Source organism: Halichoerus grypus, chromosome 14 (genome assembly GCF_964656455.1).
Source record: "Halichoerus grypus chromosome 14, mHalGry1.hap1.1, whole genome shotgun sequence".
In the NCBI taxonomy this organism is placed as follows: domain Eukaryota; kingdom Metazoa; phylum Chordata; class Mammalia; order Carnivora; family Phocidae; genus Halichoerus; species Halichoerus grypus.
This window is the reverse complement of record NC_135725.1, coordinates 33,765,963-33,787,592: the sequence shown is the minus strand read 5'-3', so window position 1 is coordinate 33,787,592 and position 21,630 is coordinate 33,765,963. Positions and strand designations below refer to the sequence as shown.

The 21,630-nt window shown below is 37.2% G+C and overlaps 1 protein-coding gene across 8 annotated transcripts in view; it reads right to left on the bottom strand.

Annotated features, from left to right (window-relative positions):
* The window catches only part of KDM4C (lysine demethylase 4C), a 459,189-nt gene that overhangs the window by 113,859 nt on the left and 323,700 nt on the right, over nucleotides 1-21,630 (bottom strand). For all 8 annotated transcript variants that reach the window (XR_013443953.1, XR_013443954.1, XM_078062213.1 and 5 more), the window contains one exon: nucleotides 2,092-2,147. Coding sequence is in view for 6 of the 8 variants with exons in the window: in XM_078062213.1 (XP_077918339.1) it covers nucleotides 2,092-2,147 (56 nt within the window). In the remaining 2 variants the exon portion in view is untranslated. The remainder of the gene's footprint in view (nucleotides 1-2,091; nucleotides 2,148-21,630) is intronic.

Sequence of the window (21,630 nt, the reverse complement as noted above, 5' to 3'; positions counted from 1 at the left end):
ACTCTGAATTTCAAACCTCTTGGGTGATACCTGGATAGATTCAGTACCACCCCTGCCCACCACTGCAACATGAAGAATGGGGTGAAGACCAAAGACTCGATCCTATCAATATATGGTATTTTTCTACACTGGCTCTGCAAAATACCGAAATGTAGGTTTGCTATTTCATTTGGTACTGAAATATAACAGGTGTTTAATATACTTAAGCTAATTAACATGTGGCAAAAGATTAGTTCAATTAATAAAAGGTATGAATTGGGTATAGCATATAATCTTTTTACATAATACAAGTGTCATGAAAACTAGAACAAATAGTAAAGTCTTCTAAAAGAATTAACACTGATTCAGTCTTTAATTAAATTGTTTCTCATTGCAATCCTACTATAACCAAAAGAACCCAGAGATAAGGAGGAATAAAATTTAGCTGGCTCTCTCATTTCCTACTTAATGCCGAGTATCTCCTTTCGAATTCTGAATTACCCCAGAAAAATGACATCCCCCGTTAACACTATTTAGTTTCTCATAAATGTCACGCCCCAAGTAAATATTAAGACTCTTAAGGCTTAAAGACATCTTGAAGGAATTATCATATCCATCAACCTATTTTTAAGTCAAAGAGTACGTTACTCAAACAACATAAGACTCCATCCTGCCTTTAAAGACCACAGGAAGAGAGGACAAGTGTCAACCCCATCAGGGCATTCTTTCAAATCTAATAAATACTATAATCCTATAGTAAACACTATTCCTTTCTGTCCTAACCCAAGGGTAGGAAGAGAAGTTCTTACCACTTCTGTCTGTTCAGGAACCACCTAAAGCAATTCACAGTCTGCATGACCTATGTGATATCCTAGACCTAGCAACACTTTTTCGTGTAAGTGCCAATCACATTAACTAAGACTGTGAAAGAGGAAGACCCAAAGTTAAGCAAAAATAAGTCTACTAGACTAAGCTTTATCAACACAGGAATGATAAATGCCTTCGCTCTTCCTTGTAAGCAATTTGAAACATGTGCACATGCACATAGTTATGTTAATTCGATCATTACATTATATACCAGGGGTCCCAACTCCAGTGCCCACAGGGCCAGGCAGGAGGTAAGCAAAAACACTGGTAAATCATGGTAACCTGGGGGTCATCTGTCCCATTTAGGCTAGGTCCTCATCCCAACATGTTATTGCTATACAGAGATGCACAATTATTTTTCAAGGACAGATAAAAATCTGGATTTTTGCATAAAATCTCTCAACTTTTAAAATTTGCATCAAATTTATAAAATGGTACGTCAGTCAACTAAAACATATTTTGGGGCTGGATTTGGCCCTTAAATGCCAACTTACCACCTCTGCTTCTATCATTTCTACATTTTCCTATTTCCAAAGGGATCTTTAATATGCTTTGGCCTCATTTTAAATACTAAAATTGGGTCATGAAAATAAAATTCATGCAAAAATATATTTCAACAACGTATTAAAAACCAGATTATGTTCTTTTTTTAATGTTCTTTCTTTTATGTTCACTTCTCTCTTTCAAGATTCTCTTCATATTCTCCAACTGTCCCCTTTAAATCTGAAAATCAATGTTTTTCTCCCTATGTTTCTATTTTAGTACATATACTCTCTTGTTAATTTGCTGGTTTTAAAAGTAAATTGTTTTGTTTTAATGTTATGACTATGATTGATTTTATTTATCTGAAGGTAACAGATTTCACTGTTTTCAGGCACATTGTTTTTATTAGACTAACAGGATTCATCACATTAAACACTAGGATTCCAATGGCACCTAGATGATATGGGCTGCCTTCACTTTAAAACTGCCATTAGTAAAAGAGGGGTTATTCTTCATGGGTGTCATCAAAGACATGGACAGAAGCAAGGCTTAGACCACCTTCAACCAGGAGAGGTGAACGTGCTGTCAGTAATAGTCTCTGAAGACATGCCCAGAATCCCAACCTCAGATCTGGAAAACAAAAGCTTTGGAACAATGTGTCCAATAATGAGAGGTAACACAGCAAACTATCCACCCAGAGGTTCAACACTCTAGAGAGCAGAAGGAAACAATGAAATTGAACACAATTAACACATTACTTACTTATTGTTCTTTGTTTCCTTAAGAGCACCCCCTCTCAAATTGCAGAGACAGCACTCCTAGGAGAAAAAAAAAATACCACACAATTATCAGACTCATTTAACAGACATCATTACTATTTATCTAAATATTCTCATAAATTCTAATATTGTATTTTAAAATTAAAACCATCAAGAACTTCATGAAGGCCTATCTCTGAGCAGTTCAAAAAAGGAAAGGAAAAAGAGTGGGGGAAAGTGAGAGTACACACAAAAATGTTCCTGAGATACTGAGGGAATTATCATTACCCTGGTATCATGTTCACTTGTCATCTCTAGGGGAAAGTTGTGACACAGAGCACTTGGTAGCCTGGAGAGTATTTACTAGAATTCTAGAACAGAGAATACATATATGATTAGTTCTCTTGTGCTCTGGGAATCCATTCATGTATACAGGATAGCTACAAAATAGAGTATTGGCAGGCTTCATTCTGCAATAAGGATTAGCAGGAAGCTCTTTTTGAAAGATACTCTTCATAAAAATATCATTTGGGTCTTTCTGTGGATGGGCAAATGGTGTTGGAAAAACTGTACTGATAAACCCAGGCTATCCACACCCAGAAAAAAAGCACCATGAAATGTTTTCCTTTCTTCTCCCCACATAAGTTTATATTTTGGGCACTTTTATATGTCTTAGATTGGCACAGACTGTTTCACTCCAAGATGACTGACTCCCTTTACCACAAATACAGACTTTATTACTTCTCACTACATCCTATGAAAAGTCCATGAGAAAACAGGACCAGAGAGCAATGCAATGCCTTTTGCTGACCTAGAATTTTTAAATTAAATATCTAAGTAATTTTTATTTTCAACCTCAAGCACTAATAGATGTCCTCCCAATTTCTTGTATTAATAAATTTTTTAAAATAACTGTAGGTTATTTTGGGGTTTTTCCCTCTCCAAGCCATATATATAAAATTTATCTGTTCTCCAAGGTGATCTTCTTTAACTACAGTTTTGCTTCACTTTACAGAGAATCCCTTTAACTTATCTACTATTAATAATGGGGTGTCAAATTCTATAGCTTTAATTTTTCTGAGGACAGCAATACCAAAAACAACTGAGGAGAATCAATATACCTGCGTAACTCCTAACAGGCAGCAAAAAAAGCAAACAACCAGAAATGTTCAATGGTTTTATGTGTTTGGAAACACTCTGCACATCTATTTGGAATTTCCTGGGTTATTATTAAAGGTTAGAGTAGCAAAAGCTGTCCTGTGTATGTATATACATCTGAATCCATTATAAACCCAGATCAAGGAGATAACTCAATGGATTTTCTCTATAACACAGCCAGATTCTAGAGGCCCTTGACATAATAGTTTTGATGAAGCACACAATGAAAGTAAAAGTTCAGTCCAAATATTAAAAATGAGAAATTCAGTAATTCAAGTTATTCAATAACATCCAAATTATTCAAGAACAATTTCATAAAACATTACCGATTTTAAGTATTTTCCCAGTAATTTAGCACACTTTCTACAGAGGGAGAGAGAAAATGAAAATAAAACACGAGGTAAAATATTTTCATTGACTATAAAAAGATGTCAGTATTGAAGTGAGAATGCAGTAGAGAACTGTGGATGGTGAGGAGCTCAGACACTAAGAGCATTAGATGCCTGATTAATGAAACTAGTAGTGAGAAAAAGCCTAAAGGGACAAGCTAGCAGAGTTAAATACAGCAAAGCAGCATGGAAGCTGCCTGAAAGCACCTGAGGAGCATCATTAAAAGATACACATGCTGCAGAGCACCACCACAATGTGAGGAAACAGTACTCTCAAATAGAACATGTAGACTCAAGATTTTAAGTGAGGTTGAGAAGACTCCACTTGCCACAATGTGAAACTGGTTTTTTTGGGGATTACCAGTGACCTCCATGTCACAAAATCTAATGGCTCATTCCAAGTCCCTGGCTCACCTGACCTGTAAGTGGCATTCAACATTGTTGATCATGCCTGACAGTTTCTACCTGAGGCTTCTATGTGACCCGACGTGTCCCTCACTGCCCTTCTTGACCTCTTTTTGATCCTCTGCTTCCTCTAACAGGTGTCTCTTTCACACTCCTTAAACATGGTAGCTTTTGTAAGAGGCATTCGCTTCTCTATCCACAACTGCTTGCTGGGCATCTGATCCACTTCCCTGACTCTCAAAAGGCCAGTGAGTGACTCCAACATTAATTTCCTGGTATGTCTGATTGACACTCAACAGGCCCCTCAAACACACATGCACAGATGAAATCACGTCTCCTCAAGCCTGTAGTCCCCCACTGTTTGCTATCAGTGGGATCAACCATCCTGTCTAGCTCAAGCTGGAAGACATCATCTCCCTCTCATACTAGATCCAATCAAAGGAGTCCTGTCAATCCCATGTCCAAATCTGCCCTCTTCTCTCCATCAACCATCCTGTCTAGCTCATACTGGAAGACGTCATCTCCCTCTCATACTAGATCACATCTGTCACATCAGTTGATAACCCCAGCATCCCTCAGCAGACCTAAACTATGGCAACAGCCACCCCAGGTCAACCGAGAACCCACACGGATGGGTTTTAATGCTTCTCAGTACTTAATGTGGTCCCAAAAGGCCAGGGTCATCAGCCCTGGACCTTGTCCAGACTCACACTGTACTACTCTCCACACATAGACTCCCAGTGCCCCAGACACCTCAGACACACCCTACACCATTCTTTATTTATTACACTGAACACATCCTTGACGTCTCAGCCTGAATGTTGATTCCTCAGAGAAGGCTCTCCTAACCCCCTGGGCCAGTTACTTCTCACTCATTACTCTTTTTAACTATTTGTTGAATTCTTTCTGCTGTCCTGAATAAACTGTAAGCTTGATGAGTGCTATGGAAATATTTGTCAGGTTACTCTTTCTCTATTATGATAGAGAATATATCCTCCAGATGAATCTGTTACATAATGAGAAAGGGCAAAATAGGGCAGAGTGAAAATCTTGAAAACTACCAAAGGATTAAAAAATTGCAAAGATCATTTTCATACGGGGACACTAAGGAAAGGAAGTTGCAGGCTCTGGTAACTTAACATGGAGCTAAGAAACAGTGATTTGACATGGAGCTATTTTTGCCATGATTTACTTGAAAAATCATACTCTTAGGAAAAAAACAAAAATATTCATGGCCAAGTAGTTACTTATATGATTTATATGATATATATGATATCAGGGTTTCTATTCAATTCACTCAATTTTGAAGAACTAAGTAGGAAAGAAAAAAGTCATGTCCAGTTATGTCACTGTTTTGAGTCACCATCCCTCACATGATGCAAACTAGTTGATCTGTCACAAGCACAAACATATCAACTTGTCAATTCATTCATTTGTAAATGAACTTGCACTAAATGCCTATGTTTATAACCCAATAAAAGGCAATATCATATAGGACACTTTTAAACATTTCTTTCCTTTCTTAAATAGTACCTTATTGTCAGGCAACAAAATTGATAATTCTAGAATTTAAAAGGTTAATCCTTACCTGAAAAGTAGCCCAAGTTTTCTTAAGAATCCATAAAATGCCTGATACATGTAAAGGTTGATATCTACCAAATACACTAATTGTACTAATATTGCTCATCTTCCAATTCAGTGAAAGAATTGAATGAGAATATAGGGAGAGATAAAGTCCCCTCAGGACACTGATTTATTAAGTTGGTTATCAAGAATAAATATTAGATATATTAGAAGGCACTTCTAAATATATTAGAAGAATAAAAGCTATATTAAAGGCCTATTTCATTCTAAATACCCTGCCAGAAACCTCATATACTTTACGTCCCTTCCTTAACATGAACTTATTAGGTAATTTATATCCTACTTCATTTATGAGGAAACTAAGATTTAAGAGATCAGGTAACTTGTATAAAATCATCCAATCCAGGAGCCATCAAGCTTCATCTGTAAATGGCCAGATATTTACTAATTTAGGCTTTGCACTACACAGTTGTTTCAACTAAACTCTGACATTGTAGGACAACATGTAAACAAATGGGTGTAGCTGTATTCCAATAACAATGTTATTTACAAAAACAGGCGGTGAGCAAGATTTGGCCCACAGGCTATAGTTTTTCAACCCCTAGCCTATCAGCAAAAGGTGTAACTGAGGTTCAAGTTCAGGTCTGCCTGAGCACAAATCCATACTCCTCTTCTCCAGCATCCTCTTAAGTACAAACAAAGCAAGGCACAAGATTTCAAAGTAGAATGCCCAGATAAACAGGAAACTGTGCCTGCCCTGGGAACTCACACTTTAGGAGGGGAGAAGACCTGTGTATACTTAACCATACTATGAAGAAGATAGTGATAAAGAGTATAACCAAGTCTCCATTTCCTCACTTCTATAAATGACTAAGAATTCATTTTTTAACTAATCCCCTCAAAAGAACCCATATCATAAAAAAATTGTGTTACAAGCAGCATGTATTATATAACAATTTATATTCCCAGTTGTTTAATTCACCTAGCTAAAAAAACTCACTGGTATGAGATCATTAAATTGATCTCCACTTCTTCCTTCAAAGAATGATACCATTTTAGGCAAAAAGTAACATTTCACTTAGTCTGTGCAGTCTAACCTCAGGCTACATGAATCCAATTTAACTGACAGGAGCAACAGTAACACTAGAGAAACAGATTTTATCCTGATAGTTAATAAAGTACAGATGGTCAGGGTTCAAAATCATGGTTCTGCCATTTACTAGCATGACCTTGCCTCAGATATCTTACCTGTAAAAGGGGGATACTACTACTTCCCTAAATGAGTTAATAAATGTAAAGCATTCCATAAACACAATATAAGAAGAACAGTGGTTGGATATGTGAAAAGTTAATTGTGGTTCTAGACAACTTATGCATAACATTGCCAGTGAATGATCTGGGTGTAGTGGTTTAGCAGAGAACAAAATAGAGATCTGTCAATAATTCTCCTGAGGTGTAGAAAGCACGATGCAGACCTGCACAGAAAAGAAAACTCTCCAGGAACCCCAAATCCAGGCAGCTAGACTCTAGAGCAAGGAGAGCTCTTCTATAGTTCTAAAAGCCACCAACTTAGCTGTGAAAAGCAGACAGATGCTAGTTTCCACAGTGCTCGGAGAACAGACACTGAAGAGACAATCCCGATCCTATCCTCAAAACATCTGAAACTAGAGTGGACTGAGTCAAACTAAAGCTGCAACAAAGCTCAGACCTAGCTCAACTACAAATCAGACTGACCTCACTCCTACTCTAGAAACCTGACAAACAAAGGGCCATGCCCTTTCTGAAAATAAGATTAACTTCATTTGCTAGAAGACAAAATATCCAGCAGACAATAAAAAAAAAAAAAAAAAGCACAAGGTACACCAGAAAACAAGAAAATATGATTTATGATTAAGAAAGTTAAGAATCAATAAAATCAGACACAAAAATGAACAAGAACTGGGATGATCAGATGGAGAGTTTAAAATTGCTATGTTCAAAATGCTAAAGGAGCTAATGAAAAAGATAACATGTGAAGAGATAGCAATATTTTAACAAAGTCATGGAAATTATTTAAAAAACAAATGTAAATGGTAGAAACGAAAAAATGTGACATCAATAATGTTGAATTCAATATATTTCAAAGCGGACTGGAATTGTGAGGGTAAAACTTCAATGACTTTAAAGACATGAATAGGAAATAGAAAGAATGAAAGAAGTTTTAAGAATGAAGAGAGATCTAAGGGAAAATAACCTGTTCAATTTCTGTATAATTGGAGTCTGAGAAGGAGAGGAAAGAGAGAGTGGATGAGAACAAACATTGGAAGAGAAAATGGCAGAAAACTTTCCAAAAGCAGTGAAAAAAAAATGTCAACCCAGAGTGCCTGGGTGGCTCAGTCAGTTAAGCACCCAACTCTTGATTTCAGCTTAGGTCATGCTCTCAGGGTTGTGAGATCAAGCCCCGCATCAGGCTCTGCACTAAGCGTGGAACCTGCTTAAGATTCTCTCTCTTCTTCTGCCCCTCCCCACTCTCTTAAAAAAAAAAAAAAAAAAGGCAACCCACAGATCCAAGATGCCCAGCAAACCCCAACAGATAAATACAAAGGAAACACACCTAAATACATAGTAGTCAAAATTGTGAAAACCAAATATAAAGAACACACTTAAAAGCAGAGAAAAAAAACACATTCAGTAAACAACTGTATGAATTACATCTGATATCTAACCAGAAAAAGTGGCAATGGAACAGTATCTACCAAAATACTGAAAGAAAAAAGCTGGCAACCTGGAATTCATTTCCAAGGAAAATATCCTTTGAAAATGAAGATAAAATAAAAACAATTTCATAGAGACAAAAAATCTAAAAGAATAAAGGCAAATGATACCAGCCTGAACCATGGACTGGCAAAAAGGAATGAAGAACACCAAAAAGAGTAAATACATGGGTAAATAAAAAATAAATTTTTTGTATCTTCAAAACACATGCATACAAAGAGAGAATGAGAGCAAGAGAAAAAGAGAAGGAGACTATAAGTTTCCTAAAAAGCCTTGACTGTTTCAAACAAAAATATCAATACTGTAGGGTGTAATGTATGTAATGGTAAATGTAAGATAAGACCATAAAGGGAAAGAGGTTTAATGAAATCACACTGTTGTAAGGTTCTTACATTGTTCATAAAGTAGGATGATATTGCTGGAAGGTGGGTCCACCACCTACCACAAAGGCCTCAAGAAATTCCCAAATATTAAGTTCTAAGGAATATAAACTCACAATCAAAACTCAAAATCATGCGAGAAAATATGATTCTATGAGCAGAAGAAACATAATGTAAAACTAGATACACAATATCTTAGGCACAAGACATAAAATAAGCCCATTAATATGTTTTAAAATTAAATGTGGGAATTAGAAATATAAGAGACTATAAACAAATGACAAATCAGCTTTTTAAGAAAAACAATATAAAAATTCTACAACCAAAAAAAATAATGGAAATTGAAAACTTAAAGAATATATTAAATAGATCACTTTTTTTATGTTATGTTAATCACCATACATTACATCATTAGTTTTTGATGTAATGTTCCATGATTTATTGTTTGCATATAACACCCAGTGCTCCATTCAATACGTGCCCTCTTTAATACCCATCACCAGGCTAACCCATCCCCCCACCCCCCTCCCCTCTAGAACCCTCAATTTGTTTCTCAGAGTCCATAGTCTCTCATGGTTCGTCTCCCCCTCCGATTTCCCCCCCTTCATTTTCGCCTTCCTACTACCTTCTTTCTTTTTTTTTTTTAACATATAATGTATTATTTGTTTCAGAGGTACAAGTCTGTGATTCAACAGTCTTACACAATTCACAGCACTCACCATAGCACATACCCTCCCCAATGTCTATCACCCAGCCACCCCATCCCTCCCACCCCACACCACTCCAGCAACCCTCAGTTTCTTTCCTGAGATTAAGAATTCCGCATATCAGTGAGGTCATGTGATACATGTCTTTCTCTAATTGACTTATTTCGCTCAGCATAACACCCTCCAGTTCCATCCACATCGTTGCAAATGGCAAGATTTCATTCCTTTTGATGGCTGCATAATATTCCATTGTATATATATACCACATCTTCTTTATCCATTTATCTCTTGATGGACATCTTGGCTCTTTCCATAGTTTGGCTATTGTGGACATTGCTGCTATAAACATCAGGGTGCACATACCCCTTCGGATCCCTACCTTTGTATCTTTGGGGTAAATACCCAGGAGTGCAATTGCTGGGTCATATGGTAGTTCTATTTTCAACTTTTTGAGGAACCTCCATACTGTTTTCCAGAGTGGCTGCACCAGCTTGCATTCCCATCCAACAGGGTAGGAGGGTTCCCCTTTCTCTGCATCCCCCCAACATCTGTCATTTCTTGTCTTGTTAATTTTAGCCATTCTGACTGGTGTGAGGTGGTATCTCATTGAGGTTTTGATTTGGATTTCCCTGATGCCGAGCGATGTTGAGCACTTTTTCATGAGTCTGCTAGCCGTTTCATTGTCTTCTTTGGAAAAATGTCTGTTCATGTCTTCTGCCCATTTCTTGGTTGAATCATTTGTTCTTTGGGTGTTGAGTTTAAGAAGTTCTTTATAGATTTTGGATACTAGCCCTTTATCTGATATGTCATTTGCAAATATCTTCTCCCATTCTGTCGGTTGTCTTTTGGTTTTGTTGACTGTTTCTTTTGCAGTGCAAAACTTTTTATCTTGATCAAGTCCCAAGAGTTCATTTTTGCCCTTGCTTCCCTTGCCTTTGGCAATGTTTCTAGGAAGAAGTTGCTGCGGCTGAGGTCGAAGAGGTTGCTGCCTGTGTTCTCCTCAAGGATTTTGATGGACTCCTGTCTCAGATTGAGGTCTTTCAACCATTTGGAGTCTATTTTTGTGTGTGGTGTAAGGAAATGGTCCAGTTTCATTCTGCTGCATGTGGCTGTCCAATTTTCCCAACACCATTTGTTGAAGAGACTGTCTTTTTTTCCATTGGACATTCTTTCCTGCTTTGTCAAAGATTAGTTAACCATAGAGTTGAGGGTCCATTTCTGGGCTCTCTATTCTGTTCCATTGATTATGTGTCTGTTTTTGTGCCACTACCATACTGTCTTGATGATGACAGCTTTGTCATAGAGCTGGAAGTCCGGAATTGCAATGCCACCAGCTTTGCTTTTCTTTTTCAACATTCCTCTGGCTATTCAGGTCATTCCATACAAATTTTAGGATTATTTGTTCCATTTCTTTGAAAAAAGTGGATGGTATTTTGATGGGGATTGCATTAAATGTGTAGATTGCTCTAGTTAGCATTGACATCTCACAATATTTGTTCTTCCAATCCATGAGCATGGAACGTTTTTCCATTTCTTTGTGTCTTTCTCAATTTCTTTCATGAGTATTTTATAGTTTTCTGAGTACAGATTCTTTGCCTCTTTGATTAGATTTATTCCTAGGTATCTTATGGTTTTGGGTGCAATTGTAAATGGGATCGACTCCTTAATTTCTCTTTCTTCTGTCTTGTTGTTGGTGTATAGGAATGCCACTGATTTCTGTGCATTGATTTTATATCCTGCCACTTTACTGAATTCCTGTATGAGTTCTAGCAGTTTTGGGGTGGAGTCTTTGGGTTTTCCACATAAAGTATCATATCATCTGCAAAGAGTGAGAGTTTGACTTCTTTGCTGATTTGGATGCCTTTTATTTCTTTTTGTTGTCTGATTGCTCTGGCTAAATAGATCACTCTTAATTGAAGAGAGAATTAGAAAAAAAAGGAAGAGGGGTGCCTGGGTGGCTTAGTTGGTTAAGCGTCTGCCTTTGGCTCAGGTCATGATCCCAGGGTCCTGGAATCAAGCCCCACATGGGGCTCCTTCCTCAGCAGGGAACCTGTGTCTCTCTCTCTCTCTCCCTTCCCCTCCCCCTGGCTTGTGCTCTCTCGCTCTCTCTCCTACTCTCTCTCTCAAATAAATAAAATCTTTAAAGAAAAAAAAAACAAAGAGCTAAATAACCAAAAACTAATACCACAAACTATTCAATAATGTATTCAATGGAACACTGAAATGTGTGTGTGTCTGACAGAGCCAGAGAGAGAGTATATGTGTCTCTGAATCATAAAAATAAATTCCAATTGATTTACAGATCTAAACTCAAAAACAAAACAGAACTATAAAAGTATTAAAATAAATTGTAGGCAAATATATTGATGGATTTAGGATAAATATGAATTCTTAATATAACATTTAAAAGATAAAAGGCATATTGGAAGGACTAATAAATTTTTATTATATCAACATTTTAACATTCTGAAGGATAAAATACTATATAAATTAACATAAGATGATAAGACAAGAAAATATTTCCAATATAAAACAAAGACTGCTATCCAGAAAGTATTTTTTTAAAACCCACACTTCTGAAAAATAGGCAGCAGATTAATTCAAAAACTCTTCATAGCCAATAATCACACGAAAGATACCCAACTTCAAGAATAAAGGGTGAAAGGGCGCCTGGGTGGCTCAGTCGTTAAGCGTCTGCCTTCGGCTCAGGTCATGATCCCAGGATCCTGGGATCGAGTCCCACATCAGGCTTCCTGCTCTGCGGGAAGCCTGCTTCTCCCTCTCCCACTGCCCCTGCTTGTGTTCCTGCCCTCGCTCTCTCTCTCTGTGTTAAATAAATAAAATCTTTAAAAAAAAAAAAAAAAAGAATAAAGGGTGAAAAATGAAATAATGAGATGTAACTTTCAGATTATTAAATCAAAAAACATACGGTCTTGGGGTATATGAGATGTTATGGTAGCTCTGGAGAGGAATCTGGCATTATCAATCAAAATTTTAAATGCACATGAAGTATGACTCAGCAATTGAATTTCTTAAAATATATCTTAGATAATTTATATCTGTGCAGAAGGAAGAATGTACAATCATCTCATTTCTGTTTATAACAGAGAAAACAGTTACCTCTGGAAGGAACAGGAATTCTCTGTTGCTTAGATTTTATTTGTAATGTCTGGATTTTTTAATAAGAATAGAGTCAAGATTGAAATTTAAAATAGCAATGTAAAAGATCTAGTAAATCCATAAATACTGAGTTACGAAGAATTATACATTGTATTACTAAGTGAAAACACTACAGCCTGTTAAACTGTGATACCATTTGGGTCCCCCAGGAACAGTGAGCCATTACATTCGTGTATGTAGAGAAAAGATCTGCAAGGACAACAGACTAAATAGTATCAGTAGTTTTCTGTAAAAGAGAGTTGAGAACTTAAGAGTGTTCAGAATGGGAGAGTGTCTTAACCATGTTTAGTATTCTCATATTAAAAAAAGAAAACCCACAGACAGACAAGGAATTAAACCTTTTTTATTAAATATGTGTAACTTAAAATTAATGTAACTGTGGAGGTTTAGCCTATTTTCTTAAATGAAAATTTTAAATGAGCACTATGATTTCTTCTAAAGTCTTTCAGTGTATCAAAACTCCTTTCTAGGGGCGCCTGGGTGGCTCAGTCGTTAAGCGTCTGCCTTCGGCTCAGGTCATGATCCCAGGGTTCTGGGATCGAGTCCCACATCGGGCTCCCTGCTCCTTGGGAGCCTGCTTCTCCCTCTGCCTCTGTCTCTCATGAATAAATAAATAAAATCTTTAAAAAAAAAAAAAAAAAAAAAAAAAAAAAAAAAACTCCTTTCTAATCTAACCTCTAGAGACACCCAAAGACAACAAAATAAATAAATAAAATTCAACAGTCAGGGCTCATTGCCAGCCTTGTTTTATCTCATGTTTAATGAGTATGCCTTTTCCAAGAACAATAACACCCAGTGTAAAATGAACAATAACACCCAGTGTAAAATGACTCACTATTATAAAGATTTAGATATATTGCTAGTGAACCAATGTCTCCTAAAACAAAACAAACAAACAAATACTAAAATGCCTGTCACAACATGATTATTCTATAAGACAGCTCTTACTCCTGTCTCCTAAGTACAGCTTTAAAGGAGCCCTTCTGTTGTACTTACTGCCCTCATCCCCACCCAGGGCAGCTAAAAGCTGAATGAAAAAGTATAAATTAGATCATATATTGAATACTGTACCTTTCCTGCTTAGGTCCCTTTCCCTCATCTAATACCATTCACAAACTCCCCTTCTAGCATTACCAAGTATTTTTAAAATCTGGTTTCATAAAAAATCACCACTGCAATGAACAGCAAGTATACCAATTTACAACATGGAATGATTTCTTTATGGCTCAGTTATTAAACCATGAAAAAGAGTGTTTATAATCAAAGTGCTGACACAACATTAACAACAATGGTGAGAAGGACATTGTTATAATACAGCTATTGCAGTTGTTCATTATTTGTGGTGGAGGGAAATCATGTTCCAATGGCTCTTCTATAAAACATCAGTTAAAGAAATGCCAATACCAGCATTCTCAAGCTGCCTCATAAGAAGCTCTCATTTTAGCTGACATAGCCAAAGTGCCACTAAAGCCAATTTTCAGTGCTATAGAAAAATTATGAAATTGAAGTACCTCCCCACACCCTTATTTATCTGACATGTTCATAACAGAAATGCAAAACCATAAAATAGGGCTGTCTGAGCTGGGAAAACAAAGAGTAATTAATCACATTAACAGAAAGCTAGCTTACAAAGTGCTGATCAACAAAACATGGAAGAACCATTTCTGGAGAGGTGGCTCATTTATCAGGGCTGAGGAGAGAACAGGATCTCAGGTAAGGACAGGGCTGGCATGAATTCTGAGTGATTAGGAAACTGAATGACAGGTTTCCTGCAGTCATCTTTTGAATGGAAATTCCACAGGCTCCAGCGAATTTCGTACTAGCAAGTGAATTCTCCAATTTAAATGCCCACATTGATTTTGTACTGTAAGTGAAAACACACATTCACTCAACAAATATCAGTTAATCATCATGTTCCAGGCACTGGGCAACTGCAGTGAATGACAAAGATCCAGGCCTCAATGAAGTTACCTTCTGCTGGGACAGCAGAAAAACTAAACCAGTAGATTATTTAGATGGTAGAAGATGTGAAGTGCTATGGGAGTGGACCATGGAATAATCTAGGGAAAGTGATGCCAGCAGATTCTGGCCTTTTCTAATAGGAAAGGTGATCAGAAATTTAAGAGAAGGAATAACTGATAAGGCTTCATAGGCCATGAAAAAAGGCAACAACTTTATTCTGACTGAGACAGCAAGGCACTGTAAGGTTTGAGCACAGCAAGAACATAATCTGACCTACATTTTAACTGGATCATTCCAATGGCTGCATTGACAGCGGATGATAAAGGTTCAAGAGCATAAGTAAAAAATGCTAAGCAAAATAAGTCAGCTGGAGAAAGATAAATACCATATGATTTCACTCATATGTGGAATTTAAGAAACAAAACAAATGAACAACCGAATAAAAAAGAGAGAAGCCAAAAAACAGACTCTTAACTCTAGAGAACAAACTGATGGTTACCAGAGGGGAGGTGGGTGGGGGGATGGGTGAATAAGTGATGGGGATTAAGGAGTGCACTTGTCCCGATGAGCACTAATGTACAGAATTGTTGAATCACTATATTGTACGCCTGAAACTAATAGAACACTGTATGTTAATTATACTGGAATTGAAATAAAAAAGTTAAAAAAAAACAACATAGAAACAAAAAGAGATGGTAGGCTACTGCCAGAATCCAGGAAAGAGGTAATGAGTAGATTAGTCTGGGTAATATGAGCAGAGGCAATTAAGAAGTGGCCAGAATTCATTTTAAAAGTAGCCAAGATAGAATTCACTGTTAAATGTGGGTATGAGAAGAAGAAAAGCATCAAATCTAACCCTACAGTTTTTGGCTTCAGCAGTTAGAGGGCCTAGAAGCAGGAGACCTGTAGGACAAGATCTGGAATTCAGTCTGGGACAGGGTGAACTTGAGCTATCTATTAGGCATGTGAAAGGAGACACTGCTCATGAAATTGGCCATAGTGCTCCGCTGAGCTAGACACTGATACATACAGGCCATCAATGACTAGTTGCTGTTTAAAAGCATCAAAGCTATGACATGGATGAGATTACCAAATGAGCCAGTGGAGAGAAGAAGCCCAGGTTTGAGTTCTGGAGAGTGAAAAGAAGTGGCCAGTAAAGAAAGAGGAAAAGCAGGAGTGTGTAGGGTCCCAGGAGCCAAGAGAAGACGGTGCTTCAAACAGGAGACAGTGGTCAACTGACAGAGGAACAGAAATTTCTACAAAAACATGTGACTAGAATAAGTTTAAGAGAGAAGTGGGGGAGAAGAACTGGAGAGAAGAACAAATACATGAATGAATAAAGACAAGTCTTTTAAGGAGTGTTACTATACATAGAGGCATGGAGAAATAGGGTGGAGCTGGTGAGGAAGAAGGATCAAGAGAGGTGTTTTTTTGTTTTGGTTTGGTTTGGTTTGGTTTTTTGGTTTATTTGAAAATGGAAGAAATAGCAGCTTATTTGGATGATAATGAGAATCACCTAGAGAGGGGAAACCTGCCGGTATGGGAAAGAAAGGGATGAATTATTGGAACTATGATCCTGTGTGTAATAAGAGAGGGGGTGGCCATAGGTAGGAGCAGAGATATTGTGGATATCATGCAGGTGGAAACTTGCAGATGTCCACTGATGGCTTCCTGTTGCTTGGTGAAATATGAAGTTCACAAAGTGAGAGTAAGGATGGGGTAGAAGAAGGGAAGCTTCAGGTGACAGGTATGAAACAGTCAACCTGGACAATGAAAGAGGGAATCCGTGATGGGAATGCAGAATGAATTACAGACATCACCAAGGACACATCAATAGTTACAAGTTGAAAGCAAGAGCAATCTGATGGTGTTTCTCCACAGCCATATTCAGCTACAGGGCTGCAGGTGCAGAGCAGATAGATAATAGGATTTACCAGGGTTGAGTTGTACTTAGGGAGAATAACAAAGTTAGCAAGTGGAAGGAGAGCTGAAAGTGTGCAAGGAAACATAGTAGCTAAAAACGGAAGTAAGGGCAAGAGGAGAGGGAGAGACTGAAAAACTGGAGCATTACTGGGAGTCACAGTGGGGTAAAGGATTGCTGGATTCCAGGAACTAGAGAGTGTGAGCTAGTAAGACAGAAGAAAGCAGTCCGAGAAAGATGCCTCAGACTGGGCGAGGACACGGGAAATGCAACATACCTAGTGGAATGCCAGTTAAGAGTGAAAACAAATGAATGACCCTTTCAACAATGCTTTCTACTGAATACTGTATTAGTTCTTTATTGTTCCTTATTATTGCAATGACAAATAACCTCAAACTTAATCACTTAAAATAATACAAATTAATACAGTTCAGTAGGTCAGAAGTCCAAAATGGGTCTCACTGGGCTAAAATCAAGGTGTCAGCAGGGTCATTCATTTCTGGAGGTACTCAGGGAGAAAGTATTTCTTTGTCCTCTCTAGCATTAAGGGGTGGCCCACATGCCCTGGCTCATGGCCCTCCTCCATCTGCAAAGCCTACAACAGCAGGTCAAGAGCTTCTCATTTCACCTCATTCTGACCTTCTCTTCTGCCACCCTTTTCCACAGTTAAGGACCCCTGTGTCTGAATTGGGTAAACCCAGATATCGTAAGATCAACTGATTAGCAACCTTAATTCCATCTACTACCATAATTCTGTTTTTTTATGCAACATGACAAACACACTCATAGGTTCCAGGGATTAGAACATGGACATCTTGGGGCGGGGGGTGTATACTTACTACATTGTAACTATTTAAATGTCATCATACATCCATTTGTATGAATGGAATGTAACAGAAGAATATAAAGTCATACATATTCAAATTCGATTTTTCAAATTTCAAATTCGATTTTTCCCTGGATTTAACTTCCTAATAGCATTGCTTACACCAATATAAAAATTAAATTTGCAGAGCACCTATCTGATAGCAGGGTAGCAAGCCAAGCACACGATCAGTGGCAAGAAGCACCTCTGTAATTTAAGACTGGTCAGAGGCCATCTACATGAAACTTAATGCATAATCCTATTTCCAGGAACCTGAGCAAAGTACTTCAAGTTGAACATACATCTTACTTTGTTAAAACTGTACAACATTTGGCTTTCAAATAAAAACCCAGCTGGTTTATTCTTTCTTCCCAGCATGACCTTCTATAACAAATAGCAAAGTACTTGATTTCTTCATCCTGCCACTGGACTAATTTTTGCTATTCATGAGAAATGCCTGCACTGCACTTTTTTCGCCCTCCACTCTTCCTAGGGATGCCTTTCCTCATTGCTAAGGAGATGTGCCTCGTAGCCCAGTGACCTCCAGGCATGCACATCCTGGTGTGTAGTACAGTATGTTATGCTCCCTATAATGTCAGTCATTATTCTTCCTGACTTTACTTGTGCTCTCTGGTTGAAGCACTTAAGATTAATGAGGCATTTGTTCTCAATCAAGAAGCTATTTATGAATATAGTTCCACTTACAATAAGCTGTGTAGACTTCTCTTTCTTTCTCTCCATTACCAAGTGGAGGGAGGGAGGAGAATGATGTTTATTGAAAGGAGGAAGAAAGTACAGAAAAAAATGATTTGTGACTTTTTAGCCTGTAAGCAGTTCCCTAACAGGAAGGCCTCCACATCATAGCTATGTTGTCAGGATAACTGATATTCTCAAATGTGCTGTTCTGTTTGGTTAAAGTAAAATAATTATTACCACCCTGGCCTTTGTGAGCCAAGGTTTAAGTCTGCAGCCGTTTAGAATAATCTGCCTCTTCAGGAGGCAAGAGGTAATTGTGAAGCCAAATGTATTCCCTCAAATGGGAGAGTGTGGTCCTAGATAGTGGCTTACAGGGACACCTCAATGGAGAGGAGTAATTACATAAGCAACCACTTGACTACAAACAGCCACCACCCACTTGTGAATGCCCTGCCTTTAACAAGAATAGAGCCTTTCTGTTTCTACTAGTTTTACTGTATATGAGGATCAAAGTCAGCCTTTCAGGCTAACAGCCTCCCATCACCTGGTCTTAACAGTATCTCATGGAATTAAAAAAAAAAAAAAATACAGCATAAAACACATCACAGGGAGCAGCCGCGCCACCATGACCTCTCAAGGCCATAAGCCAATCTGATCTAAAAATCAATGGCTCTGATCTACAAAGCCACTTCAGAGCTCTTCGTAAAAGAAAAATGTCAATGCTGTTGTCAGCTGGGAAATTGGATTCAGGAGATTATCCAGTTCTGGGAAAGGTCCTGTGGGCAGAACCCAGAGTACATATGAAAGGGTAAAGTAACTGCTCTACTCAACCACCCAGTAAGGCTAATTAACCTACATTAAGTAGATAACACATTCTAGTGTAATTACACTAGAAGTTAGTGCTGGATTAACTCTCAATGGAAACAAACAAAAATCATTCAAAAACCTTGTTCAAAAACTGGTCAGTTGCTTAGCCTTCTTCCCACTCTAAAAACAAGAAACTGAGGTAAATGGGCCTGGAAATCTGAAGGCCTGAGCACTGCCACGAATGAAGGCTGTCTTACCATACTGTGGGGCAATCCAGGGGGTAAAAGACTTACTCTCTCAAACCCTGGTTCATCATCTGTAAAAGGAGATTTCTGACAGAGATGAAGAACTCTTTAGTCCTTACATTTTATGGAAGCTGTATGCTGCTTAGTTTATATTTAAATCAATAGTTATTCTGAATTTGTAGGTCAAAGGTTGAAAAATAAAACCTTACTTTTCTACAATAAAAGACTTTCAAAGAGCATAATGATTGGCAATTTCTAATATCTATTATCAGTACCATTATTTTTATCTGGGGAGTTAAAGAGGGAGAATAAGGGTTGTGTTATGTGGTAAAGGTAACATACACCTTAAACTTACAAATTTTCTTTAATAATCTCCAGCCTAAGAGAACTTCTATTAAAGAGAGAGGGAAAGCACTACCTTGAGATTCAACAGAGATAAGTTAGGGTTGCTTCGTAACAGATGCACCTCCATCTATAGGACCCCACTCTCAACGCAAAGTGGGAACCAAAGACTACCTAATAAACCACCTTCGTCCACCCACCAATCATCAGGCAGAGTAAACAGAAAGTTACACAGGTTGGCACTTCATTGTTCCCAAAGATCTGACAAGCTACCACTTCCAAGAGGTCAATCCTTTTTACCTGAGACCTAAAAGTTGACAGACTAAGGTATACTCCAAAGACCAGGAGTTCAAACAAATGCATTCCAACAAATGACTTAGATTCTTCCGTCTACAAGCTTTAGCAACACCATTGGAGTGAGTTTTGTAAAGACCACTACCTCAGGAATTTCTAGAATTTAACTTTGTGACTATGATTTATGCAGAAAAAAGACTTCATTTTCTTTCAGAAGTCAAATAAAATAGCTACGTTCAGCCGTGGAGGGCATGAATGGCAACCCCTACCCAATCTATAGATATCACTTGCCTATGGTCAAGCAGTAAAAAAATAAACACCAAAATGTTTATTTTTAATCATTGCAATTGTATATTCCATTCTTTATAAGAGGAACAGAAAGGCAAATCCCAAAAGATCATCAAGGTATAACTTGCTCATATCTATGTGTTACTCCATTAAAAAAAAAAAATAAGAAAAATAAAAGGCATAGTGAATAAATGTGAAAACATATTTCATGTTTGCATTTTGATTTCCTGAAACCATTTTGAGGAAAAAAATGTTGTATTACAGAGATGCTATGTTACACATATGCAATATAATTTCATTATTCTACATAGTACAATAAATGCTATTCAATAGATAATAAATGTGTGCAATTACCTAGTTTGTGCATTTCATTATACAGAATGAAAACTCCAACCCATAAAGTGTTTTTTAAATTTTTCATTACAAAATCTGCTTTTTCATACAATGGCAATATTCACCCAAGAATATAATATGTAGCTACTTTTTTTAATACTGTATTACTTTCAAATAAAAATATTGAAACAAATTCTCCTAAATTAAGTGTAACAGGATATACTGAAATAAAAAAGAATTTAGAGGCTAATACATATTGTCATGCATTCCCAAACAGCAAGTAGATAGAGTTATAGTAAGGCCTTGAAGTCACTGGCCTGTTAAAAATTTCCTTTAGCTCATAAAGACTACACTGATCTGGTCAATAATTACCAGTGCCACTTCTATTCCTATACTTCCTAACACCTCTAACTAGGTTAAGAAGTGCATAATAAATTTAGTATGCTAGAAGGGCCCCAATTCTTAAGGAAAGCTAATTAAAGCAAAATGGAAATACAAAGCAACACAGAATCAAGGGATTTGAGGGTCAGAAGAGACCTTAGATATAATCTCTAATAGAACCTTCTCATTACATTGCTTTTAAATCTTTCTTTAATTTAGATTTTTTGTTTAGATTATATGTATGTGAGCTACTGTGTTTACCTTACCCTCCCAAGAATTATTTAAGGTAATAAAAAAGCCCCCTAGTAAGACATAGCACAAATGATACACGCTTTATTTGAAATTTTTCATACTGACAATGGAAAACTACAGCACAGGTTTAACGCTGCCAAGGACAGGAGACCGGAAACTTATGATTTGTCAAAGTCATAAATCTGAGTGTGATGTGACTTTCCATGATAAGTTACCAATCCTTACATGCAGTTTTCACCACCACTTATGGCACTAAAACAAAACTTCACAGCCCCTATCCCCTGAAAGGTCCCTGAAGAAATATCCAAATTACCTAGACAGAAAAAAAATCACCAGACAGCTACATTATCCTTAAATTTTAAGAAGAGAAAATCTCATCCATATTCCTTTTTAACCTCTTCAACCTGCTTATATTTATTTACCCTTTGGAATTTTATATTATAAATTCTTCAAAAGATAATATAGAAAATCCTATTTTTACTCTACATAATATTAAACACATGGATTACTTTTTAGAATAGTAGTAAGTATTTAGTTTACTGGCCCATTCCAGACATCTAACTAACATCTTTCTTCATAATCAGAAGTGTATCCCTAAAG